The sequence below is a fragment of the Coptis chinensis genome, chromosome 2 (genome assembly GCF_015680905.1).
Source record: "Coptis chinensis isolate HL-2020 chromosome 2, ASM1568090v1, whole genome shotgun sequence".
Taxonomy (NCBI): Eukaryota; Viridiplantae; Streptophyta; class Magnoliopsida; order Ranunculales; family Ranunculaceae; genus Coptis; species Coptis chinensis.
The window spans coordinates 89,799,393-89,826,531 of NC_141457.1; the positions used below are offsets into that span (position 1 = coordinate 89,799,393).

The window sequence follows — 27,139 nt, forward strand, 5'->3', positions numbered from 1 at the left end:
AACAAAAACACAAAAACAAACAGATATATAAACGGTACACACAACACATATTAAGAATGGATCAAAGATAAATAGAGTAGAGAAATCGGTATTTGCTGGGAAAAAAATGATAAAACACGACTTTTACGTACCTAGTTATTATAGCGCAGCAACCAAAAGTGGGAGAAGATGAGTTACATTGTGGAAGGGTTATGGAAGGGTAGAGGTGGAAACCTGACTTGAGCGACTCTTTCTTCAGTGTTCAGTGAGAAAAGAAATGCGGAATACTGAAGTCGGTTTGGTATCTTTGAATGTTGAAGACCAATAAAAACAAACAACATACCTTTTGCTGAAGGCTGAAAACTTAGTTAGTTTTCAGTGGTGCAGAATGCTTAAAAATAAAAAAACAAACAACCCCTTAATGTACTTAATCTTTTGAGTTTTGAAATAGGTATCTCCATGTGGTTCTTTATATGGCTGAGAGGGCTTGGAGTCATGCCATGGAGAAAAGACAGTTGCCAGATGGGCCAAATGCACGCCAGTAAAGTGGGCCACTCTTTTTGCGCAGTTGTGTGGCGCCAAAGGGGATTCTAGAACAGCGCTAGAAGCTGAGGTGTTGTGATTCTTCATTTGGTTTTATTTAGCTGCAAACATAGTGATGATTTATAAATGCTTGTGTTTTCCACTTCTAGAGAAGTCGTTATTTTTTAGATATTCAAACACTTTTGGTGGATTAGTTGGTATCTGAACTGGAGAGTTGTTTAGTAAGATAGTGACTTAAGGACTTTATATTAATTATGCAGGCGTATGCGTCCTATATGAAGGGGAGTTTGCTGTTTGAACTAGATGAAAATTGGGACACTGCATTAGATAATTTCAAAAGTGCCAGGTGCTCTATTTACTTATTTGTTTGTTTTTTGTATATCATGAATACATTTGTTACAGTTTACTGAATTGCAAAGCAATTGTCTCTTTACGATCTCTAAAGTGTTGTGCTTTGTAGAACTTACAGCCTTTTATCGTGAGACATCTCTCTGTACCTCTTATTTGCTTAGTTGGGTTGTTAAGATCTACTTTGTAGCTGTTTGACGCATGGTTATAACAGCTGTTAGAGGCATAATGGTGTCTGTGTTGCTCATGGGAGTCGTAGCTGCCTTTTGAAGCACAAAGCTGGCCTTTATGCATTATTGTATTCTCTATTGTATTGGGCGTAGGAGTTGTGTAATGGTTCTACGGTTCTACCAGTAACACCCACTGGGGCGTCGCTGTGATACTGTCTAACTGACCCTTGAAACCATGCAGTTGTCATCAGTTCACCACCATTTAAACATTTTTCTTTTTGAAACCAGATATGATATATTTAGAATCTTTCAGTTCATATTTCTTATCTGATTTAATTCGTATAATAGCTGGATAACACTTTTTAGATTTGTAGGGCTGTCTATGAGGAACTTGGGAAAGATGGAGACATGGAAAATCAAGTTTTGTGCCGTGAGCGAGTTGAAGAGCTGGAACCAAGCATTCGATACTGCCTCCACAAAGTTGGTGAACCAAATCTACAACCTTCCCTCCACAAAGTTGGTGAAACAAATCTACAAACTTCCCTCCACAAAGTTGGTGAACCAAACGTACAAACTGCAGAGCTTTTAGATATTGGTAAAATGGAAGGACTGGCCGTGGACCTATTTGAAGCTAAACTGGAGGTGAAATTGGTTGCTCATTAAGATTAAAAACAAGTGATGATGTGAAAGCATCTATTTGCATTGTTGCAGCGGTTTTTTTATCCGAATTCCTAAATATATCTACTATCTATATACTAAAGTAGAGACCTCTCATGGAGAATTTTTTTTCTCCTATGTGGCACTCTAATATGAGAGTTAGTTTTTTTCTCACCTATGTGGCACTATAATATGAAAGATAATATTTTCTAATAGCCTACAATCCCACGTACATGAAACCTCTTTGGAATTTTCTCTCCTATGACACTCTAATAATATGAGAGTTAGCTTTTTCTATCCTATGTGGCAATGTAATATAAAAGATAGTATTTTCTAATAGCTTTACAATCGTCGCATATATAAACTCTTTGAAGAGTTTGAATGTATTTATAATTCTTATATTTGGAGAGTTTAAGTATATTTTCAATTCTTATATATTTGATTAAATAAAAAAAAATTGCTAAAAAATTAGATGATTTGTATAAGATAATTTCTTATTATGAATAAAACACTTTTAGTGTTCCAATTTTTATTTATTTGATCAAATAAAAAAAATTGCTAAAAAATTGGTGATTTATACAAACTAATTCCCTATTATAAATCATACAATTTTAGTGTCTATAATAAAGCACCAACTTATTTCGAATATATCATTAACACGGCCTCAAAACATAGTTAAAAACAATTATATAAAAAATAACATCACAAAATATATAATAGAAAATAAAAATAAAAAAATAAAAAAATAACGGCAAAGCAATAATGACAAATATTTTAAAATATGTATAATACTAAATGAAACTAACATAAAAAAACAATTAATGGGGAACCAAAAATTGGATGCAAATGTATCAAACTAACCTCAAATAATATTTAACGGAAAATCAGAAACAGGATGCAAATGCAAGCATTAAACTAATCTTAAAAAGTAATTAATAGAAAATTGAAATATGGATACAACTGCATTAAACTAACCTTAAAGAATAATTAACGGAAAATCAAAACTTGGATGCAAATACATCAAACTAACATTAAAAAAATAATTGTCAGAAAATCGAAAACTGGATGCAAATGCATTGAGCTAACCCTCAAAGATTAAATTAACGGGAAATCGGAAACTGGATACAACTGCATTGAACTAACCTAAAAGAAAAATTAATTATAAATTTGAAACATAATACAAATGCGTAGAACTAATCTTAAAAAATAATTAACGGGAAATCGGAAACCGGATGCACCTGCACTGAACTAATCTCAAAAAATACACTGGATGCAAACCCTCAAGAAGTAATTAACGGGAAATCGGAAACTAGTTGCAAATTCATGGAACTAACCTCAAACAATAATTTGCATTTCTTGAATTTGGATTAATATAATAATTAACTGGATGCAAATGCATTGAGGCCCGACCTCGAAGAACAATTACTAGGAAATTAAAAATTGGATGCAAATATATATATTGAACTAACCGAAAAGAATAATTAACGAGAAATCATAAATTTGATGCAACTGCATTGAACTAATCTCAAAAAACAAATAACGGAAATTGGAAATTGGATGCAACTGCATTGAATTAACATCAAAATATAAATAACGAAAAATCATAAATTGGATGCAAATGCATTGAACTAACCTCAAAACATAGTTAGGTTATATGTTGTGGAAATGTCTCGATAAGTATAGTTTTGCATTTAAAATGGCGTTTATCTTATTTCTTTCCGTATGATTGGGATCTCTTTGCTATTCAAGTAGTTTCAATATATATGAATTTCGCCTTATTAGGTAATCTTTTTTTTTTCGATAAAGGCTTATTAGGTAATCTCACAAAACTTCAATCAAACTTATATTATTAAACAACAAAATGAAATTGAAAGGTTTTATCAAAGATGAGTTTTTTTTTTAATGGAAAGTGAGGTTTTCACGTTATAAGAAATTTGGTTGAGTGATCAATATAATTAATATTAATATATAATAGTTCTGCATATTTGCAAATATTTTTCAGAATAATTAATATAACAATACATGTTCGTAGATAATCTTTGAAGATTCCACATAGTGAGCCATGCATAATTTAAATAATAATTAACAGAAAATGGGGAACTGGACAATCTTCGATGATCCCACATAGTAAATTAAGCATAATTTAATTTTTATGCCATGTTTGCAATGTCACTACAGATGGATTAGTAGAAGTTGGTATTACACACCACATTGGATAATTATAAGGAAATCGAAAACTGGATTTAAATACATAACTGAGCTCAAAGAGTAATTAACGGGAAATCGGAAACTTTATGCAAATGCAATAAACTAAACTCAAAAAGTAATTAACTAGAAATCGGAAACTGGCCGGATGCAATTGCATTAAACTAACGTCAGATAATAACTAACGGGAAATTAGAAATTGGATGCAAATCCTTGAAAAATATTTAACGAGAAATCGAAAACGGTATACAAATACATCAAACAAACCTCAAATAATAATTAATGGGAAACCGAAAATTGGATACGAATGCATTGAACTTAACTCAAAAAATAATTAACAGAAAATTAAAAACCGAATGCAACTACATTGAACTAACCTCATAGAATAATTAGTGGGAAATCGGAAACTAAATACAAATGCATTGAAATAACCTCAAATAATAGTTAACTTAAAATAAAAAACCGGATATAATTGTATCGAACTAACCTCAAAGCATAAATAATCAGAAACTAGATGCATATGTATTGAACTAACCTTAAAAAATTATTAACAGGAAATCGAAAACTAGATCCAAATGCAATGAACTAATCTCAAAGACTAATTAATGAAACATTGAAAAATGGATGAAACTACATTGAACTAACCTAAATGAATAATTAACGGAAAATTATAAATTTGATGTAATCGCATTGAACTAACCTCAAAAAAAATAATTAACGGAAAATCGAAACTTGATGCAAATGCATTAATTAAACTAACCTCAAAGAATAATTAACATAAAATCGGAAATTTGATGCAACTACATTGAACTAATCTCAAAGAATAATTAACGGAAAACTAAAAATTGGATGCAACTGCATTAAACTAAAATCAGATATTAACTAACGGAAAATCATAAATTGGATGCAAATACATTGAAATAACCTCAAAAAATAGTTAACTAGAAATCGGAAGTCAGATGTAACTGCATCGCACTGACCTCAAAGTATAAATGTCCACTTTTTTAGCCTTCTCACATGAGTAATTACGAGTAATTAGGAACCCAAAATGAAAGTGAGTTTATAAAAACAGACTCTTACATGTATATAAACTGTATAGAAATTATAAACTATCGAACTAACATAAAAAAATAATTAACAAAAAATCAGAAACTGGATGCATATATATTGAACTAACCTCAAAGAGTAATTAATGGAAGATTGGAACCTGGATGCAAATGCAATGAACTAATATCAAAGACTAATTAATGAAGCATCGAAAACTGGATGCACCTGTACTGAATTAACCTTAATGAATAACTAAAGGGAAATCATAAAGTGGATGTAATTACACTGAACTAACCTCAAATAATAATTAACGGGAAATAAAAAATTTATGCAACTGCATTGAACTAACCTCAAATAATAATTAATGAAAAACTAGAAACTAGATGCAACGTACTACATTAAACTAACCTCAAAGAATAATTAATGAAAAATCAGAAACTTGATGCAAATGCATTGAACTAATAACCCTAAAATATATTTGTATTATATATAGGGAGAATAAATATCTCGAAAAATATAGTTTTGCATTTTAAATAGTGTTTATTATAATTCTTATTTATTGTGATTAGAATGCTTTGCTATTCAAAGAAAGCTTTAATATTATCTTCGCCACATTGGGCATTCTCACAAAACTTCAATCAAACTTCTATTACTAAACCTAACCTAAAAAAAATAAAGTCGATGAGTTTTATCAAGGTTTGGTGCTTCCTTTTATAGAGAGTGGTGCAAGAAATTTAAATGAGTAATTAATATAATTTTCTTATCTCATAGTTATGCATAGTTCTAATATTTTTTTAGAATAATTTAATATAATGGCACCCGTCAGTAGGACACGTTCATGTGATAAATCTTTTCAAAGTGGGAGTAGTGTATTCTTTGAGGATATGGAAACAATCAATCTATTTTAGTTATTTGTACACATTAGTACGTAAGTTTTAGCGGTGATGATTTACCGCTAAATCATTATAAATCTAATAAAACTATTATACAAGCTAGATCGAGTTTAAGATAATTCTATTTAAAAATTACAGATTAATATCCTAAACCACAAAGTGAAGAGTCTATCTCAATTTTATCCCTTAGTTTCCAAGTACTTATACATCATAATCGCTGGTCATTAACGTATTTCGGTTTATTTTCAATAAAAATATATTCTGATTCGAAAATTTGTATAAGACATTTTGTAAAACCTTTTTAGCACACAAAATATTTAATAGATCCCGGGCGTATGCCCGGGTCCAAAATCTAGTTTCCTCTATTTGCCTAAATTTTGCATATTGGTGGTTTCTTATGGAGGCTGTCATGGATGAGGCAAGATCCCAGCAGGCAGCATCAACGACCGAATCTCACTGGCTTGGTCCGAGATTTCTTATTTCTAAATCTAAGACCCGAGTGGCCTTTCTTTTATTATTAGTTTTTACTATTTTGTGTGTGCATTTTTGTACATCCAGTTAAATTCAGGAGAATAGCAAGACAAATGCTTTATGGCAGTAACTTGGAGAGGTCAGATATGGCCATACGGGGATGAAAGTCTTCTGGTGTTCTGGTGCCTTTGCGTTCTCGCAGTGTCTGCTCAATGTCATTTTACTTGTCCACAGATTTAAGTTGGATGACTTTTAATCTTCAATTCTACGTTTGTGTTTATATTATTAATTTTTCTTATAGAAGGTGTTTTTTTTTCTACCATACAAATTGGTGATAGGGTCTCCCCAGAGTCCAAACAACAAAGGTATTATTGCAACAGCACGAGTTAAGTTTGATTACTTGGCTGACTTGGCCTGTGAATCCCATGTTGGCCTGTATGTTGTGGTCCCTCACCATGTGCTCGCACAACCCTGGTTCAGTTTATACAAAGGGCGCACGCCCCAATGCCGTGCACAGTTAGAAGTTCGGTTTTTAGCAGTCAAACGCAAGGCCCAAAATATCGATATCGATCAATATATCGGTGTACCCAAAAACCGATATATATCGGATATATCGGATATTTCGGATATATCCATTTTTTTGGTAACCAGTCCAAACTATTTAAAATATCGGAAATATCGGAAATATAATATCGGAAATATCGGATATATATCGGAAATATATTGGAAATATCGGATTTATATTTTAAAATGGTCAAAAAGTCAACCGATATATATCGATTATATCGGAAATATCGATTATATCGGCGATATAAAGTTTCATATCGGAAATTCCGATATATATCGGAAAAAAAAGAGTTCTATATTCGGTGGATATATGTCGGAAATATCGATGTCGGTGTACCAAAATACCGATATATATCGGCGATATATCGGATATATCGGCGATATTTTGGTCCATGGTCAAACGGAGTTGATATGGAATTTCATTTCACACTGAAATTTTGGAATCCGATATATATATGAATTTCATTTCACACTGAAATTTTGGAATCCGATATCTAAAACCATTATTGCAGTGGGCGAAAATGCTCATCTGCGATTTCAGGAGACCACATCAGCATAATTTTTAAGTAGGTATCCAAAGTTAATTAAAAGTAAGGACAGTATTTTAATTATTTACAATTCAGTCTTTACTAAAAATTATACCAAACGTTGGATTTGCTCGAGATTGGTTATATGTTTTCGAGATCCATAAAATCATGAGAAAACAATTACATGCCCATCAAAATTATGATTCGTGATATATCTACGGAACATTAAAACACACAAAATGATTCAAAAAAAAAAAACCCTATCTCCTCAAACTACGAATCCTCACAAAACGAAAAACCTCCAGCTGAAAATAGAAAACCCTTCCCATCGCCAAGTGTCTTAGTGAATCCGACTGTGTTAAGGTAACACCCCTTTTGTTTCTATAACCAAACAGCTTATTTAGTTGATGAAAATTTGGTATGTTATTGTAGGTTGAAAACAAATCATATAGGGAGTGTTCTGGTGAAAATACGCCATCCATATCCAATATGTTTCCTTTTCCCATTCTTTTGGAGATTTCGGTCGATGGCAAATTCCCATTTTGTTCATTTGTTTCTCATTTACACATATTTACAATGAAGAGACAAAAAACCAATGATGTGGCTCATGTATAAGTTTTACGGCCGTATGTTTGCCACTACAGACAGTTGAAGTAGGCAAAGAGTGACTTTGAGAACTCTTGCTATAAGGATGTCACTGAAATGTTGACTATGAGTGCTTTGTGATTGTATTCATCTGTAATTAGAGGCAGGAGTTTCGAATTTGACAAAGTACATTGTGTGTTTTCATCTATAATCATAAACTAGATATTTAAAAGTTTGTTCGTGGTCGTTGGCCAACCATTTTTACTTCTAGGACTACGTTGGTCACTAATATTTAGATCTAATTTTATTTTATTTTTATAATTTAATCTTTTTCTTTTCTGTTGATTTATAAATAATCGATTGTTGGTTTGCAGATATGGCAGGATTAGCACCGAAGGATCTCATTCGATGGTCGTCGATATGATTCGAAGATGAATGATTTGTATGTTTTACTGGATTTATATATTTGAGCTTTTATTATTGTATGTGGAATATGATATTGTATTTTTGGGTTTTTGATTGGATGTGTGTAGACTCACTGCTGACGGGTTTTGATGCAATGAATTTGCAAGAGAACCTTCTCATGGGAATTTATGCTTATGGTAAGTATCAGTTGCGCCTTTCAATTTTTCATAAGCATGTGAGATATTTTCTTTGGGAGTTTGAGAAATATTCAAATAATATTTTTTTAGCTAGGTACTGGTTGAATTTACAAGGAAAATCGAGTTTGTTGGGTTTTTTGTTGAGTGATTATTTGGCGGTATGTGTTGCATAAGCTGCCTGCTCTCATTGTGTTGGATTATCTGTTGTAAATAGGTGTTTTGCATATTGTACTGCATCATGAGTAGCTCTTGGTTCTCCTAGAAATAAGAATTCCATGTGATTTACTTTTCTTTTTGTTTTTGTAGGTTTTGAGAAGCACTCTGCTATTCAGCAAAGGGGGATTGTACCCTTCTGCAGGGGGCTTGATGTGATCCAACAAGCACAGTCTAGAACAGGAAAGACTGCAGCTCCCTCCGCCCTGATAGCATCAAGATGTTTGTACTGGATGAGGCTGATGAAATGCTCTCCAGTACAAATCCACCAAAGTCCTGTACTATTGTCCATAATTTGAGTAGTATATTAAGTAAGATTCGTCAGTGGTTTTTAACGGATATTATGTAGTTATTATTCCTTTAGATTGTTGAAATGTGAGGTTCGACTGATTTATTTTTTTTATATTTTTTTCAAAAAAATTTCAGATTTCCTTTTTTCTTCATTTTTTAAGCTATAAAGGTTCTCCAATGATCTATCATTCCATCTCACTGTTTTTCTTCCCGTTTTTTACATCCCCATGTCGCCAAAATGGACTAAGCCAGTTAAGTATAGTTGACTCTAATAATTTTATAAAAATTAAGCCTAAAATACAGATAAATCCAAACGTTTAAAGCATACAATGAAACAATCCCGGCATGGCCAGGTGAAATGCTAGTATATATATGAAGTTGGAGTTGTTTACCCATAAATCATACAAGATATACAAGAGAGAAAACCAATTTTGAGAGATAAAACTTATAAAGAGATATTAGTTAAGAGAGATCTAGTAAGTTTGGAGAGACTTGAGAAGAGTAATTATAATTTTCTTTTCCACACTTACAAAAATATTGACTCTTGTGGAAGTAGACATTATTGGTTGGACCACGTTATATCTTGTGTCTCATTGTGGTAAGTTTTGCTTTATATTGCTATTGTTTGTTTGTGATAATTAATTTCATAGCTTAGGTTTGTGGTTGTTGGTTGTAGTGAAAGTTTAGATTTTTCAATTATAATTTAAAGTATTTATATTCAAACTATTTTAGTGGAGATCGATTAGTATCGTTTCCCAACACGGGTTTGATCAGATACAACCTATTTATATAGTGTATATGAGTGCAACTTATTTGCATAATTACCACTGGGTAATCTTAAATACACTCTCCATTTCTAAGAGGGCACTCTCCAACCCGAAATTTGTTATTACATTTGTGTCCCAACTTAAAACCCATGTTTTCTAAGAGGGCACTCCCCCATCAAAAATAGTGGTAACCTCCTATTGCCATTAACTAACTAATTTGCACTGTGCAACTCTATATATTATCAAAATACACTATTTTTCTCCAATTATCTACATCCAATTCAATTTTTCTTGACTCAACTCAACTCAATTTTCTTTGACTCAACTCAACTCAATTTTTCTCTACTTCTCAACTCTCAATACCTCTATATTTTAACTCTCAAATGAAATATGTATCATTATCCAACTCTCAAATGAACGATTTATCGCAATACAAATACCCACATCTCAATGTCGAATAAATTGAAGATTATATGATGTTAGAAGAATCAATTGAACATGAAAAATAAATAAATTTGAGATTAATGTAATTGAAATTGCCTAATAGAATTGAAACTAAATGAATTATGATAGTTTGAATGTTAGATTTCAAAATAAATTTTGTGTAATCTTGATGTATGTGCTATTTTGATGAACGGTAACACATTGTCGTAAAATACCATAAACCACGGTAACGGGTTGTTGAAACAGAACCATAAATTACAGTGTCGGGTTACCATTTACCAAGTAAAGATACAACAAATAGACACCGAAAATTCTTAAACCATTCGGTATCTTGTTGTTGTATTGTCAAATTCCAATATTTAAATATTTCATCATCTATTTGATAATAATTTGATTAATAATTAGCATATTTTAACTTATTTGTAGTTGTTTTAGGTGATAACTTAGTTCCCACAAGTAGAAAACATTTAGGTTATAATTTTTTATTTTTGAATTGGTAGCAATTGTACATGTCTCTAGGGTTTGAATAAATATAGTTCTAACTAGACTTTGAATCTAATATCTAAATTTTTACCAACAAATTAAAATTGAATTATATAATATAATTTAAACCCATTCTCCAATTTACAATAAAATGTTTAGGTTATAATTTTTTTTATTTCGGAAAAAGTTTGAATTAGTACAGTTCTAACTATACTTTAAATCTAATATCTAAATTTTTACCTACATATTAAAATTGGATTAGACGATATAATTATTTAAATTAACCCGTTATCCAATCTATAATAAAACGTTTGGGTTGCAATTTTTTATTTTAGAATTAGTAGCAACTTTACTTATGTTTAGGATTTAAGGTTTGAAACAGTACAGTTCTAACTAGGGGTGGCAATGGGTCGTACGTGTTGGGTCGGGTTTGTGTTGTGTCATATCTGGGTCACGTGTTAGGAGAGCAAACCCAAATCCGACCCAATTATTAATCGTGTCGAGTTTGTTAAACCCAAACCCAACCCGCCTATATAACAGGTTACCCAACAGATGACCCGCTAAGCCAACGGGTCAATTTCAAATCAGTTTCGGATCGGATTCACAGACAACCTATATGCAAAATATTTAGTATTTCACGATTTTATTTATCAAAAAATAATATATATATATATATATATATATATATATATATATATATATATATATATATATATATATATATATATATATTAATTATCAAAAATCATTTATAATTCAATTACATATCAATGAAAATTGAATAACGAAACATATATTTATTGAATGAATCAATATGACGGCTAATCCTTCTCATTTTAGTCGTTTATTTTAAGTTGTTGTGATAGTGAGATTTTAAAAAATAATTCACTTATCTTAAAACAGGTTATACATATCATGGGTTGATGACCCGACCCATTAGACCCGATAACTAATTGGGTCTACCAACAGGTAACTCGAGTTAACATATGTGACCCTAACCCAACCCGTTTATTTGAATCGATTTAACATCTAAATTTTTACTAACAAATTAATGTTTGATTAAATGATATAATTAAACCCATTTTCCATTCCATAATAAAACATTTTGGTTATTATTTATGATTTCAGAATTGATATGTAGCAACTAACCCAACTGTACATGTGTTTGTGGTTTAACCAATACAGTTCTAACAATAATATAACTATATTTCGAAAAAAAAATCAATACAGTTCTAACTATATTTTGAATCTAGTATCTAACATCTAATACATTTTGAAGTTAATATTCATTATCTAATATAATACCTATTTTATTATTATTTTTTCAATTTGTAATGGTATCAAAATTTGAGATTCCTCGATATTCCCAATTTAGAGTTTAGGGTTTAGGGTTTAAGGTTAAACATCTCGATATTTTAATATTTCAATTATTTCGATATCTCAACATCTGAAATTGAGTTTTCATTTCGACCAATTATTTCAATATTTCAAAACAATTTCGATATTTCGACCCATTATTCAATAATTCAATACAATTTCAATATTTTGCCCAATTGTTTTTATGAAATTTTGAAATCAATTTATTCTCTTTTTAGGTTGATTTGAATCTCCCTCTCAAAATCAAACTCAAAACTCATTTTCAACTTTTTTGCTTCCCCCTCAAATTCAAACTGAAATTCAAACCCAAATTTTATCCTTTTTTCTACTCTCTTTCTTTCCCCACCCTCAAATCTACTTCTCTTTAAACACTTCTTCTCTATTCCTAATATAGAAACTTACAAAAACTCAAAACTATAAGAGAAAACTCACCCAATCTACACACTTACAAGGTAATTTGTTTGACTTCTCTTCTCCACTTCAATTATTTTATTTAAGTTGGGTATATGTCTAACTATTTCCTTTTTGTTGAATTTAAGTCTAATTTAAGCATATTGAAAGCTTACATTGGAATTGGAAGTGGAGGTTGACAACATATGTCATGGGTTTGGGACAAAAGTTATTGTGAAAGGGAAGAGAAAAAAAGAGGAATTGTAGAATGTAGAATGTTGTAATCTTCCCAATCTTATGTTAATTTCGGTAACTGGTTACTACTTTATAAATACAATTTTCAGCAACTGAACACCAAAAGTTTGAGAAATTTTCAGCAACTAGATACCATTTATCAAATTAGAATTTGGATACGAAATTGAGTTTTAATTTCGTGGCGGTTACCACTTTACTATTACAATTTTCAAAGAATTGAACACCAAAATTTTGAGCAATTTTTCAAATTAGGAGACCGAAATTGAGTTTTAGTAACTCGGGTTACCGCTTTTACAAATACAATTTTCAGCAACTGAACACCAAAATTTTGAGAAATTTTCAGTAACTAGATATCATTTGTCAAATTAGCAACTGGATACCGAAATTGAGTTTTAATTTCGGTAACTGGTTACCATTTTACTATTACAATTTTCAGCAATTGAACACCAAAATTTTGAGCAATTTTCTCAAATTAGGGAGACCGAAATTGCGTTTTAGTAACTGGTTACCGTTTTACAAATACAAGTTTCAGCAACTAAACACCAAAATTTTGAGCAATTTTGAGCAACTAGATACCATTTGTCAAATTAGCAACTGGATACCGAAATTGAGTTTTAATTTTGGTAACTGGTTACCATTTTACTATTACAATTTTCAGCAATTGAATACCAAAATTTTGAGCAATTTTCTCAAATTAGGGAGACCGAAATTGAGTTTTAGTAACTGGTTACCGTTTTACAAATACAATTTTCAGCAACTGAACACCAAAATTTTGAGAAATTTTCAGCAACTAGATACCATTTGTGAAATTAGTAACTGGATACCGAAATTGAGTTTTAATTTCGGTAACTGGTTACCATTTACTATTACAATTTTCAGCAATTGAATACCAAAATTTTGAGCAACTAAATACCAACATTTTGAGTAATTGTCAGCAACTAAATACCACTTTACTATGCTTTGAACAGTAAATACAATGTCTTCAATTTAGAATCCTTCTTTGCAAATTGAGCTTTCCTTCTTTGCAACCTCTTCTGGTGTCTCTCCTTTATGAATAATCTTAATTGCAACACTCTGGATTTTACTCTTCTATTTGTAGTTAATGTTTAGAATCTCTTCTATTTGTGTGTATCGATCAAGTATTTCTAGGGCGCTTTAATCAAACAAACATATCGCCTGCATAAACCATTTCAAATATGATGAATTACACAACGACTATTTTGTTACTATCAAGTAGGAGAAACTTCCACATAGTTGAATGATTAATTAACTTTCCCATATAACATAATTTTAATAACAGCTGAATCCAAGTTCTTATAACATACATCCATATATCCCACCACATTCAGCAGCAATGATTCCTGTCTTCCACCACCCCCAAAATTTTAAATGCCAATGTTTCTAGATTCCCACCACCCACAGATTCTTGTGAGCACATTAAAGACCAGACTACTTGGTATTTGCTTCTTAGTTCGTCGTACAGGCGACACAAGCCCAACAATGCTAAAAATTTACTGAACTGACCATGGAAGTTTGTATCAAGCAAATAACACATCACACAAAAAAAACCATGACAGAAGTTCTAGGCACCCAAATATCACCTATTAGCTCAAGACAACAAAGTTGGATCCAGTTTCTTACTTCATTGCTTAGGGGTTACACATCCCCATATAGCAATACTAAAACTTGTATGATGAACTAACCAGGGACATTCTGTATTAAGCATATAACACGGAAACTAATACCATCCGTGTCAGAAGTTCCATTTCACACATATTATTTCTCTATCAAGACAACAAAGCTGGAACCGTTGACCTTTTTAATCTTCGAAATTTTCTTTAAAATGTCAGCAAATGCTGCTTTGTCCTGCAATAGTCAAAATATTGAGTGATAATTAAGAAATATCCTGTATACACACTAAGAAAATGTAGAACCAGAGAAGCAGATAGCACTTAGGAGCAACAAATATTTTTTTATGAACAGGCTAAATGTAAAATCAACTTGCCACCTCAAAATTGGGTAAGTTCAAGTTTAAGTACGTACCATCATCAATATTTTGATTGCGTCAGTGCTAAAGCCCTCTGAAAGTACTCCCGCTTTTCCGGAGAAATTTCACCTCCTCCAGAAGACATACCGACTTCTAATAGACGACCAATTTCATTGACAATAGCATTCTGCAAAACATAAATCAAAGTCACTTCTAACCTTAAAATAATCTCAAACAAAAAATAAAATCAAAATTAGTTCAACTACATTTGAACTTACCCAATCACAAGGAGGTGGTCTATATAGGGTAATGTAAGGAGGAGGATCACGAGGGTTAAAGTTCACAAGGTAAGGATGACTGATCGCGTTATACCACTCCAAGTACGTATCCACACAATCCCATGGAGTTTGAGAAAGAGGTACTCTATTATGCATTGGTATAATATAATGATCCCGACACTCCCAGTATTGGGTCACAATTCCCGTACTAATTTTTCCAGTTTTGTTTTTTGATGACAGAGATGGAGACAGTGCTGACGGTATACATTGTTGGATTCCAAATTGACGCAACACCCTTTCTCCAAAATATACCTCGCCTATGTCAAAAAAGCATATACCCCCATTGTAAAATGTAATATCCTCCAACGGGTAGACGTCTCGAACGTTTCCGTATGGATTCCAAATTATCTATCAAGTTCAAAATTAAAATTAACAAACAAGATTTCAAAAACTATGTGTATATAAATAAACTAACAGACTATGCTTACATCATGACGTGTCATCTTATCCATCATCAACCTAAAATGCTTCAATGCCCCCAACGGATCGAGATAGGTTGACATGCCATTTGCCTATCGCATAACACACAGCAATGTATTCACATAATTCATGTTCGGGGGAGGGCTAAACATTGGGAAATGCTCATATATCCATGCCTATAGTTATTGCAAAAAAATTATAGTTTTAGTACACACTTGTGAATGCAAAAACAAATTAACAAAGTAAAAATAAAATAAATATTAATTACCTGCAAAAGAGTCATAAACACTGTACTCTGTCTTTTCTTAGCTTTTGTCGCAGCCCCCAAGGTTCTTGTATATATATGCCAACACTGCTGCGCCCCAAGCAAAATCTCATATATCCTTGAACTGCTTTTCAAAATCCATTGCTACTTTTTTGTTCTTCCTTCGGTTTGAAGCAGTCGGGGGCTTTCTTTTATTTTTTAAAAGCTCTTCATTACTAACCAATTTTAATTTCATCTAATCATTATCTTGTCTGCTGGTTATCTTTGTCATTGCCATTGCTACCAATTCTATAAAATAGCACTAAAAATTAGCAGCATGGTAAAAAATTATTCATATGACTTCAAAAGTGAGAACCACATTTCCACACATTGAGATTAACATAAGCGCTCTTATGCAAAATCGTAATTTAGCAGGACCAAATACAAAATTTAGCTCACATTATTAGTGGACTAAGAAGAAATGTACATACCTTGACAGAGTTCTCTTTTCCTCGGCAAATAACTTCCCTGAAACGAAATGAAACAAGTGAGTGATCAAACACCAAAAAAAAAAAAAAAAAAAAAAAACAAAGTACTCTTGTTTCAGTACTTCTTACAACAAGTTAAAATAGTGAGCACCAACTCAAATTTTGAAATGTACGAGAGTAACATATAGAAATGTATCCATCCATCCTTTTCTTTTGTCTATAATTAGCCAAGTCAAAATGTATCCAGCATATAGAAATGGAAAACATATGAGAATACACAAGCAATTAATTGTGCAAAGTTAGGATTCACGCAGAAACAAGTTAAACAAATGAAACCCTAAATTCCAAACCATTAATCAAGTTAATTAATTGGTTTTTTTTATATCAAGTTCGAAATTTTAATGGGAATGAAGTTCAAACCATTAGCAAACAAATTACTTGAGAAGATGGGTTTGGTGATTGGTGATGTGAAAGAGAAGAAAGTATCGCCTTTTTTTGAGAGAGAGAGGTTACATAATCAAGACAAGAGGAAAATGTGGAAGGAGAGATACAGATCCAAGTTTGTTTGCGAGTTACGATTGTTTTTTTTTTTTTTTTTTTTTTTCCGCGTTGCTATAGATGAGTTACGACTGTTGGTAACCGAGGAAAGAAGTCGCCCAGTTACAAGGAGCGTGCCCTCTAATTTTTTAGTGAACCGGATGTATTTTCTGGTAACAGGAACCGGTTCTGGGTTGGAGAGTGCCCTCTTAGGAACCCTCTTAGGAACCGGGGCGTGTATTTAACAGGACCCTTACCACTTTGCATTAGTGGGCCAAACACCAGTAAATAGGTTGTATCTGATCAAACAAAGCATACAATATGAAATGTTAGGATTATTATTATGACTCTTGGTTAGTGGGCTAAAAACTTTAGTTCTGTCACCAACAACAAATTCTTTCATCCCCTATTAAGACGCTAGAATGGGCCAAGAAAGACGTTTGGGCTTTTCTAAAAGAGGAAAGCCCACTAATTCAGTATAGAAAAAGTAAAAAGTAAAAGGTGTGTAATGTCTTTTAAACCCTAGTAGCCCAATTCTAATTTATTTTTTGTTTAAGCGCTCCAAGGAATCAATAAATGGGGAAAGAAAACAACAATGTGTCAACCCAAATGGAAATCGACGACACAAATATACAAATCACTGATCAGATTAACAACCCCAAATTCTCCATCCATGGTTTTTTTTTTTTTTACGAAATGTATTTTGATTTGATTTTGTTTTTCTTTACAGTTTTGCAATTGCTGAAATCTGCTCAGATGCAGCATGGTTTACGTCACGGGGATTATACTCGTTACAGGTATATGATTTATTACTACATTGTGTTTTTTTTTTGTGACTGAATTATATATTTGTAATTTTATTTAATTTGTAGGAGGTATTGTACGGCTCGATTGAGGAGATTGTATAAATCATTGAAATTTACACATGGTCGTGGGAAATATACAAAGAAGGCTATAACCGAATCGACAATTACCGAAGTGAGGTATATGCTGTGTATCTTTATTTGTGAAATTGGCTTTATGACCGGAATGTAATTTTATTATGGATCATGGAACATAGAGTTAATATTCGTTGGCAATACTTGACATTGATGTAATTAATCTTTTGAGTTTTGAAATAGGTATCTCCATGTCGTTCTTTATATGGCAGAGAGGGCTTGGAGTCATGCCATGGAGAAAAGACAGTTGCCAGATGGGCCAAATGCACGCCAACGCATCTACCTCATTGGTAGACTGAGGAAGGCAGTCAAGTGGGCTACTCTTTTTGCTGATTTGTGTGGTACCAAGGGGGATTCTAGAACATCACTAGAAGCTGAGGTCTGTTGATTCTTCATTTGGGTTTTTTAGATGTACTTGTAGTGTTTATTCTCATTACTAGAAATGGTTCTTACGTAGGACGGTGGAGTAGATGGTATCTGAATTGGAAGGTTATTTAATAAGAGACTAATTTGAGGTCTTTAAAATTAAAATATGCAGGCGTATGCATCTTATATGAAGGGGAGTTTGCTGTTTGAACTAGATAAAAATTGGGAAACTGCGTTAAGGAATTTCCAGAATGCCAGGTGCTCTATTTACTTATTTGTTTCTTTTTAGTACTCATGAATACATGTGTCACGGTCTACAGAACTGCAATGCAATTGACTCTTGATGATCTCTTAAGTGTTTTGGTTCATGGAACTTGCAGCTATGTATTGTGAGATATCTCTTATCTGTATCCCTTATTTGCTAAGTTGAGTTGTTGAGATTTACTTTCAGCTGTTTGACACATTGTTTTAGAGAAGGCCGTTTTGGAACCGTTATAACAGCTGCTATAGGCATAATAGTGGCTGCATTACATCATCCCCCTAAGGCCTAAAATGTCCATTTCTTTTGTACTGCTCGTAGCTTCTCTTTTGAAGCACAAAGATGGCCTTAACGCATTGTGGCGGGTGGTGTCTAAAGACCATCCGTTATAATGGTTCTACCAGTAACACCCAATGGGCGTTGCCTTGAACTGTTTAACTGACCAACCATAGGCTTGATCATCACTATTTAAACAGTTACTTTATGAAACCAGAGATGCTCTATTGAGAATCTTTAGTCCATTTTCTATCTGATTTAATTTGTATATTAGCTGGCTAACATATGTTAGATTTTTAGGAATGTTTATGAGGAACTTGGGAAATATGGAGACTTGGAAAATCAAGTTTTGTGCCGTGAGCGTGTTGAAGAGCTGGAACCAAGCGTTCGATACTGCCTCCACAAAGTTGGTGAAAAAAACATAAAAACTTTGGAGCTTTTAGATATTGGTAAAATGGAAGGACCGGCACTGGACCTATTTAAAGCTAAACTGGAGGTGAGATCGGTTGCTCATTGATGTAAAAAAAAAGTGACATTGTGAAATCTTCTATTTACATTGTTGCAGCCGGTTTTGTAGTATATTTTTTGGTGTCAAAATTTTCATACTTGTGGTCTCATATGCAGGCTGTCATGGATGAGGCAAGATCCCAGCAGGCGGCATCTGTGACTGAATTCCGCTGGCTTGGTCATAGATTTCCTATTTCTAATGCTAAGACCCGAGTGACCATTTTAAAAGGTGTGGTACCCTCCCCCCCTATTCTTTTTGTTGTTTTCTTTTAAATGGAAGTTCATAATTTGGTACTACTTTCTGTTAAATCATGATAAAAGAAAACCGCATAGGGAAAGGGTAGTACTCAATTTTAGTTGAGTTTTCTAATACCATTACCATTATTCATCAAAACAAAAATGAGAAATCGCCGATCTAACAACCCAGAGAATTAAGAGACAACCCATGTAAAGAAGGGAAAATATTGAGTTTCAGTATAGCGCGCACATTGAATGGTGGGTGTTGTTGATATGCATGGGGTTTTCTGTTCTAGTTTGCTAACATATTTAAATAATTGAAACTGTGAAAACTTGTCCCTATTTTCTATGTTTAAATCTTGTCTCACTTGTCTAGGGTTAGATCTTATCCAATTTGACTGATTCGGATGCCTTAAATCATGACAAGTACCTCCTTTGAGGTATCTAGATTAAAAGTTTTTTCTGTCTAAAATAGGATGTATGGGGGGGTCTAAACTTCATAGAGAAGTGGAGTCTTCCAACAGAGATTTTCAACTCAGACGGAAAGTGACACCATGATTAGCTAGGCAATAAGAAAATGTTTAATTCTCCAAGTGGCAGTTATGACCATTGGTTCAAGGACTCAAGGATCCGCAGCCATCTGCTTCCCATGACCCAAGGCACATACTTGCTACTAAAAGACTGAACACACTTGCTCTTTTCTCCATCATGTTAAATTTCATTTACTTTGTTGTTTCTTTTCACACCGTATCTCTCTATGTAGTTTGATAGCTTCTCTAAATTTTGTGGGACTGCAACTTGCAAGGAACAGGCCTGTGATATTGTACCATATATGAGTAATTTTAAATATTTCTAGGACGAGTTGTGAATATCATATTCAAGATTGCAGTTTTGAGCTGAGTCTAACACCATTAAATTGGAGAGGGAGAAGGACGAATTGCAAAACTTTTAAGTTTATATACTACATAAATTTCTTATTGAAATTGACGTTCGGTTCCTTGATTTTGAATTGTGAGATTTGTCCTATATGTTATATCTTGTTTTATTGTGTATCCATCCGTAGACTCCGGTGTGTACTCTTTATAATAAACTGTTTTCGTTGTTATGATCTTTATTTCTTACTTATGATATTGGATCAGCTCAGGAGCTGGAGAAAGAGGTACATGGTTCGGCTGCGGATTCACTTCCTGCGGAGAAAAAGCTTGTTATTTTTGATAAGATTTTTGCTGCATATCATGACGCTAGGAGCTGCATCCGGACAGACTTGGTGAGCACAGTAATATTTGAATGCTGTAATTGGCAATTGTATTATGTGCGGTTTCACTTAGCTGAATTTTGTTAGATTATGGTCTCTTTACTATGTCTTTTACTCTTATATTCTGGTAGAACACTGGCACTGTCTTGTTTTTGACTGGCTGTCTATTTTAGGTCACTGCAGGTAATGCTGAAAACGTAAAGGATGACTTAAACGGTCTTGATAAAGCTGTTAGTGCTGTCTTAGGGCAGCGCACAATAGAAAGGAACCAGCTGCTTGTTAGTATTGCAAAAAGTAAAATTAGTAGGCAACTCGATGACAGGGCAGCTAAAGGCACAAAACCTGAGGGGCTAGTTCGTTTATATGATCTTTTGATTCAGGTATACAATTGTTAGTCTTGCCTTTCTATATCTCTGAACACAGACAGCTTTCGCCCTCTTGCTTTCTCTCTGAAAGTTACCAGACCATTGTTCAGTTTTACTCTAAAAATTGCCATTGAAGAATTTTCCCAGCCTCATTAGTAGACCTGAATACCATTTTATGTGTCTATTATTATTTCTTATAATTGTCTCTTCTAATCCGAGCTTTACATTTATCTTTCCAGAATACAACTGATCTGACGGATTTAGTTAGTTCCGGGCGGGATAGAAAATCCGAAGAAGTGGCATTTGCTGAGGAATATGCTCTTAGGGGTTTGGTTTTTCAGGCAGAAAGGTTTACTTTTACTCCAATCCTGCTTATCTTGAGTAAAATCTCTTTTATTATTTGTTTTACATTTTCAGTTTTTTGTGTCGGTTACGGAAAAAAATAAATGAAAATGAAAAATATTTACAAGTCTGTATATTAAGTGGCATAATGACATTTCGCAACTCTCTAGAGAAGAGGAGTAGGTTTAGAAAACATGAATTGCAGTTAAAAGAAAACAAGGTAAAAATTTACGAATTAGGTTAGACATAGTGGCTGGGTTTCGATTAACCAGGAACCTTTGCAGCAACAAATTTCTACTTCTAAGGTAGTACTTGTGTATAAGCGTCCAGTAGAATCAATTAATATTTTAGCAGTCATATTCAACCTATATTGAACCTTAATAAACTTTAAACTATTAGATATGTTAGTGGTGACCTGTGGGTCGGGGCACGCCACTCCTGACATTCCGGAACGTGTATACCTTTTAAGGTTTTATGTGTTTCAGCTTTGAGTTTCAGTTTTTTTTTCCTTTGTTTTCTTTTCTTTTGTCTTTTTCTTCATTTTCTTTTATTTGTGCATCATGTTATTGCATCTTAACTAAACATCAAGCACTAACAAATTAAGCTAGAAACTTTATTCTGCTTTAATATATGAGCCGGGTTGCATAAAGATTTGGGATTTTCCCTCCAAAACGACCATTTTTTTTTTAGACTTTCTGTAACCTGTGCGTACACCCCACTAATAACATTACCTGTGCCTATATCATGAATGTGACATTACTGAAATCTTTATTCTAATTTGGCTGCACATATCATGAAAGTGGGCACCTCGACTAGGGCCCTCCACGAATTACTTAACTATATACCAGAAATTATCCTGAAACACTATTGAACTTTTATTGATATTTCAACTTATTATGATTGAAAATCTTGTCCAAATTTATTCAGGTGCTTCTACTTGGCAAAATCCTATAGCTTGGCTGGAAAGAGGACGGAGGCTTATGCTTTATACTGTCGTGCTCGAACTATTGTTGATGATGCCCTACAAAAGCTTAAATCCATTAGTAAGCCTGACAAGGTCTGTACATCCTTGAGTATTCTCATTATATTCCCAAGTCATTTTGACTTATCATTATTTCCATGCATAGATCCTTAGGTCTATTGGGTGTCATGGGTTTTTGGTTCTTTACTGAAATTATAAGCATTGATGTAGTTTGTGTAATTATATCAGTATGTTGCGTTTTACTATAAAAAACGGAAGAAGTGATTTATGAGAGTGTAGTATCTTAGGAACATATTTATTGTTACAATCATTGTAGATTTGTTTCTTACCCTTAATAAGTTTAACAGGTCATGATCCAAGAGTTGAAGGTGTTGAACAACAAGTGCAGATCAAACATTTGTATAGAGCATGCAGCAGGAATAATGGAGGAGGTGAAAGCTCCAGAGAAGCTATCAGAAGGAGTCTCTAATATATCCTTGAGTGGAGCTGCTAGGAAGGTCAAATTTACTCTCTTATGGTTAATAATTTGTCTGTCCAGGGTCCCATATCTCTACTGCTCTTAAAGAGCAAACCCGGAGTTGCAACAGTTAATGACTTTCACTCTACTGCCTTTTTTAAAATTATGTCAAAGTTATCACCGAGTCTGGTTTACTATACGACCTTTACGCAAGAAATAACTTTCTTTCTTGATCCTTAAAAGTTAAAATGCAAGCATCTTAAAGAGGATTGTTAACGAGCTTAATGCTATATGCCTATATATAACATGTATGTACAATAATTTGTAAAGACAAACAGTTAAAGGTTGACTTGGGACCCATTACATCTATCCTTCTTTTGTTTACCTAAATTTTAAAAATAAGTTAATAAATGTTAAATGAGAAATAAATCCATAATAGAAGAAAAAGAAGACGAGCGAAGTAGCTTCTTCATTTACTAAGTAGAGATCTAAGTTACACTGATACGGCTAGGTGTGTCCGTCTCTGACACGGATACGAAGAGTCAGAATTGGTGAAATATCAAAACTTGAGGTGTATGATATGTGTCCAACATGGACATGTGGATACGTATCACGGACACGTGATATGTATCCAACATGGATTATTTTTGAAATATGGCGTGTCCATGTTACATAGCTTGAGATCTCTAATAACTTAAAAATCGCAGCCTGAGTTATAGCACAGTGAAAAAATAATTTTTTATGTGAGACTCTTGGTCACTTTTTTCATGACTGTTTTGCCCCTATCAAATAATTTAATCTCCAACAATAATAAACTATATAAAAATGGCAATACAATTTGATATAGGGGCAAATATGTAATTGAGTCAGGTGAGCTGTCAAATCACATCTAGTTTTAATAAACATTCTTTGACAATTTTGCCTGTCCTTTTTTATATATTGACAATTTTACCCCACTTTTTTTTATTACTATTTTGCCCCTCACTTTTTATGACTGTTTTATCCCCTTTTTTTTTACTATATTGACGATTTTACCCCTATTTTTATATTAAAAAAAACGCACAACTTGCGTGCTTCCATCTAGTATATTTAATGGATACTATGTACTTAAAAATACATAATTCAAATTTTATGTTGCTTTGTTATTTGGAGAATCACGTATATGTCCGCCGGTTGACAAAGAAATGAAAATTGTTCTTACATGTGTAAAATTAAGTCGAAACTTTGCGTAAAGAACAGGGGTAATGACCCGTGCACACAACACTAGTGTAGAATAATGTGAATATTATGGGAAAATAGGAAACAGTGTCTTCTTAACTCGAAAATTTAAATATAGTCGAAGCTTTGATGAGAGCCTACTAATGTCATAACGGCTCTAGCCTATAGGGGTCATTGTGGCCCGCTTTTCTTCGATGTTATTGTTGTTTTTCCCCTATTCCCCTATAAGTACCTATATTGAGTTATCTTTTGGTTTTAAATTGTTGCAGCCGGAGAAGTTCCTTCTTGATAAACTTGATGTCTATGAGTCTGCAGTTGGCGACACCAACACAAGAGCAGGTCCTCAGATTGATGCCTTCCCTCCGCCTTTTCAGTCAGTTCCTAACAATCCCATTATTCTGGATCTTGCCTTCGACACGATTGAGTTTCCATCCCTTGAGAACAGGATGAAAAAAGAGAAGAAAGGTTTCATGAGCAGATTCTTTTAGTAGTATTTAGATTTGGAGTTTCCATCCCTTGTCTGACAAAATTTTGTAATCTTTTGAAACAGTTTTTTTTTTTTTTTGATTGGCAAGTTTGTTTTAAATGAGATCAATAACTCTTTGATACTGGCAGAGTTCGAGTCCCAGACCTCTAGTATTATCACCTAAAGGTTTTACCGACTTTGCTAGTCGGCACATACAAACAATATTTTCTTTCTCTACCTTCCCCTTCTAGAGTGTACGGGAAAAAAAAAGTTGTTTATAATGTTTCATTTTATTGGAAAATGCTCTTTCTATTTTGTGGGAGGAAATGTGTATTTCGGAATTCTGGACAAGTTCTCTGTGACAGAGGGACAGACCTGCCTGCATGACATTATTGTCATACACTTCAAAACCCAAATAACCAAGGTATTCGATTTCTATTTTTCAATAGAATATCCCTATAGGGATGAGTGTTCCGAAACCGTTGGATCCGAAATCCAACGGTCTGAAAATCAAAAACAAAAAGAAAGAGAGAGAATATAGATTTGTTTTTTATTTTCAGACCGTTGGATCTCGGATCCAACGGTCTCGGCTGGCGTCCCTAACTCCAAATTTTTTCCCTTGCAAATGTTGACGAGATTGCGAAGTCTGACATGGTATGTGTTCCGAGGGTTAAACCAATAAAAGTTACCAGATTTGTTAAGTAAATGGAAAAGTTACCAGCATTATGAAGTAAGACTCGAAGGACTTTTTGTATTCTCTGTGAGATGTCAGAAGTGCTTCCCAGTTCACTCATTACTCCATTAGGACAATTAGGTTAGGTTATAGTAATAGTCAAATGTGCCCTGAATACGGACTCTTTTATAAAAGGTCAAGTCATTTCTTATGATTTCCTGACACTTTGGTGGATGCCAATGCATTTGTCCGGAATGTCTTCAAAATTCAAATCATAATTTTGGATTCAATACTTTCTGATGGACATTCATGGCAGGAGAAACTAAGAAAAAAGCTGACAGCCATGGATTCCGAATCTCAAAAGCTTGTCTCATCACATCACTCTCTGGCTTTTGAGGGAATAGCCTATCGTCGACAATAGCCGCACCTACAAGTAAGTAGAGTGACAACAACTTGTGATCCTTCGAATGGTTCTAGTCTACTGGCCTGCAGTTTCGGTCTGAAAGCACTTAAACAGTAAACACCAGCAAACGTAATTAACAGAAGTATTTTTCATCAACAACTTAATTCCTTTAGCAATAAATAAAAAATAAAAAACGTATTTGGGAATTAATACTTTTGTAAAAAACGGCAATGTGCTATATATCCCTTCAAATTTAAACTAAATAAATAAAGAGCCTTCGGGCCAGTTCAGAGCGTAGAAGTTAGAACTTAGACATGGACACATGCTTACCAATGTTGTTCATCTGTGAAAATGACAGAATTTAGACATGGAAATGACAGAATTAAATTGCAAACGGTCATTTCCAAATTACATTGGAAAAATCACAAGGTATTTCGCTCATGTAGACTCGTATAGACGTATAGTTGTGTTTCAGAAGTGGATATGCCATTGTTAAATCGTTGTCAACATTTCATTTTTATTGTAAAGACAAATAGCTTCCTGAAGCTAATTCACGTGTGATTTAGGTACGAGAATCTTCTGGACGGCAAATTCAGTCCAATTTTTGGTGGAAGATGAGCCAAAAAATTGGCTTTCTCGTAAAAGTTACACTCTGCTCTTCTAACTTCCAAGTCGAATTCAGAATCTACTCGACGAGGGAACAAATCACATCGATAAGCATGTGTGGATCAATGCTCATAAATACGTTGGTTCGCAATGCAACTATAAATATCAATACAGTAATGATGTCTGGAGTTATAGGTTATAAAACTTATAATCAGCTTGTTATGACTTATGATAAGATATGTTACTAATTACAATTGTACCTGCAAATTTGTTGATTATATTCTAATCATTACAGATTTACAGAAAACTAATACGTCAAGTCACCAATGTGAGGACTGGCTGTATAATTGCAAGTTTGCAATTCAGTAAAGTGTGATCAGGCCATTTACCATTCGATAGCATGCATCACGGTTGGTTATAGGTTTATAGCCTTATATGATATTCGTAATTGTTGGTCTATAAACATTAGTAATCCTTCTTTCTAGTCTAATCTGTACATATACATTATGATTTTGAGCTTCTTACCCCAAAATACCAACCCACAGGTGAGTGGTGACACAAGTGACAAGCCCTTCAGTGCAACCCTTACCCGGTTAAAATCTGGCTGGATAATAAGATGGACTAGTTTTTTTTTTTTTTTTTTTTTTGGTGCAAAGATGGACTAGTTATGGTGTCATGCTCAGTAGTCAATTAGTCATCGTCGTTTTAATATTCGTCTTACACGTTTGCATAGGTGACAGACTGACAGTCTCAAGATTTTTTTGGTTGCCTAATTTGTTCGCAGGCGTCGTGATACATCTTCACTTTTGTGGCCTACGCAAGGTCTTCCTCTGACTTTTGGAGCTCGTTTTGGACGCCAATCCTAAGTAGTCCTATTACTTTATTTATTTATTTATTTTTATTTTTTTTTATAAAGTGACCATATTACAAAACTTTCGTGCCGTGAATAAATGATATTTTG

General features: G+C 33.4%; 2 protein-coding genes and 1 long non-coding RNA gene across 3 annotated transcripts; 2 read left to right on the forward strand and 1 right to left on the reverse strand.

Moving 5' to 3' along the window:
• The first annotated feature begins 466 nt into the window (after nt 1-466).
• LOC147518778 (uncharacterized) lies at nt 467-6,616 on the forward strand. The gene is made up of 4 exons (XM_086590522.1): nt 467-592; nt 783-868; nt 1,415-1,682; nt 6,246-6,616. The coding sequence occupies exons 2-4, from the start codon at nt 798-800 to the stop codon at nt 6,402-6,404; spliced, it is 498 nt and encodes a 165-aa protein (XP_086446648.1). The 5' UTR covers nt 467-592; nt 783-797; the 3' UTR covers nt 6,405-6,616.
• Nucleotides 6,617-14,390: 7,774 nt separating this feature from the next.
• On the reverse strand, nt 14,391-16,154 carry LOC147518779 (uncharacterized). Its single transcript, XR_015214125.1, has 4 exons — nt 15,828-16,154; nt 15,080-15,735; nt 14,858-14,988; nt 14,391-14,680 (listed from the first exon to the last, which is right to left on the reverse strand). It is a non-coding gene; the product is annotated as an uncharacterized LOC147518779 (long non-coding RNA).
• A 1,191-nt stretch (nt 16,155-17,345) lies between these two features.
• LOC147518780 (signal recognition particle-related / SRP-like protein) lies at nt 17,346-24,644 on the forward strand. The gene is made up of 13 exons (XM_086590524.1): nt 17,346-17,504; nt 17,559-17,625; nt 17,701-17,811; nt 17,950-18,145; nt 18,305-18,390; nt 18,968-19,163; nt 19,292-19,403; nt 20,551-20,678; nt 20,840-21,046; nt 21,271-21,380; nt 22,301-22,430; nt 22,703-22,852; nt 24,300-24,644. The coding sequence occupies exons 1-13, from the start codon at nt 17,405-17,407 to the stop codon at nt 24,516-24,518; spliced, it is 1,812 nt and encodes a 603-aa protein (XP_086446650.1). The 5' UTR covers nt 17,346-17,404; the 3' UTR covers nt 24,519-24,644.
• The last annotated feature ends 2,495 nt before the right edge of the window (nt 24,645-27,139 follow it).

Bases quoted from the DNA above. Each gene is read 5' to 3' on its own strand.
- LOC147518778 (XM_086590522.1), top strand. From the start codon at position 798: ATGAAGGGGAGTTTGCTGTTTGAACTAGATGAAAATTGGGACACTGCA. The intron at 869-1,414 runs GTGCTCTATTTA...TTAGATTTGTAG, and splicing joins GATAATTTCAAAAGTGCCAG to GGCTGTCTATGAGGAACTTG. The intron at 1,683-6,245 runs GTGAAATTGGTT...TTTCTTATGGAG, and splicing joins TATTTGAAGCTAAACTGGAG to GCTGTCATGGATGAGGCAAG.
- LOC147518780 (XM_086590524.1), top strand. From the start codon at position 17,405: ATGGGGAAAGAAAACAACAATGTGTCAACCCAAATGGAAATCGACGAC. The intron at 17,812-17,949 runs GTATATGCTGTG...GTTTTGAAATAG, and splicing joins TCGACAATTACCGAAGTGAG to GTATCTCCATGTCGTTCTTT. The intron at 18,391-18,967 runs GTGCTCTATTTA...TTAGATTTTTAG, and splicing joins AGGAATTTCCAGAATGCCAG to GAATGTTTATGAGGAACTTG.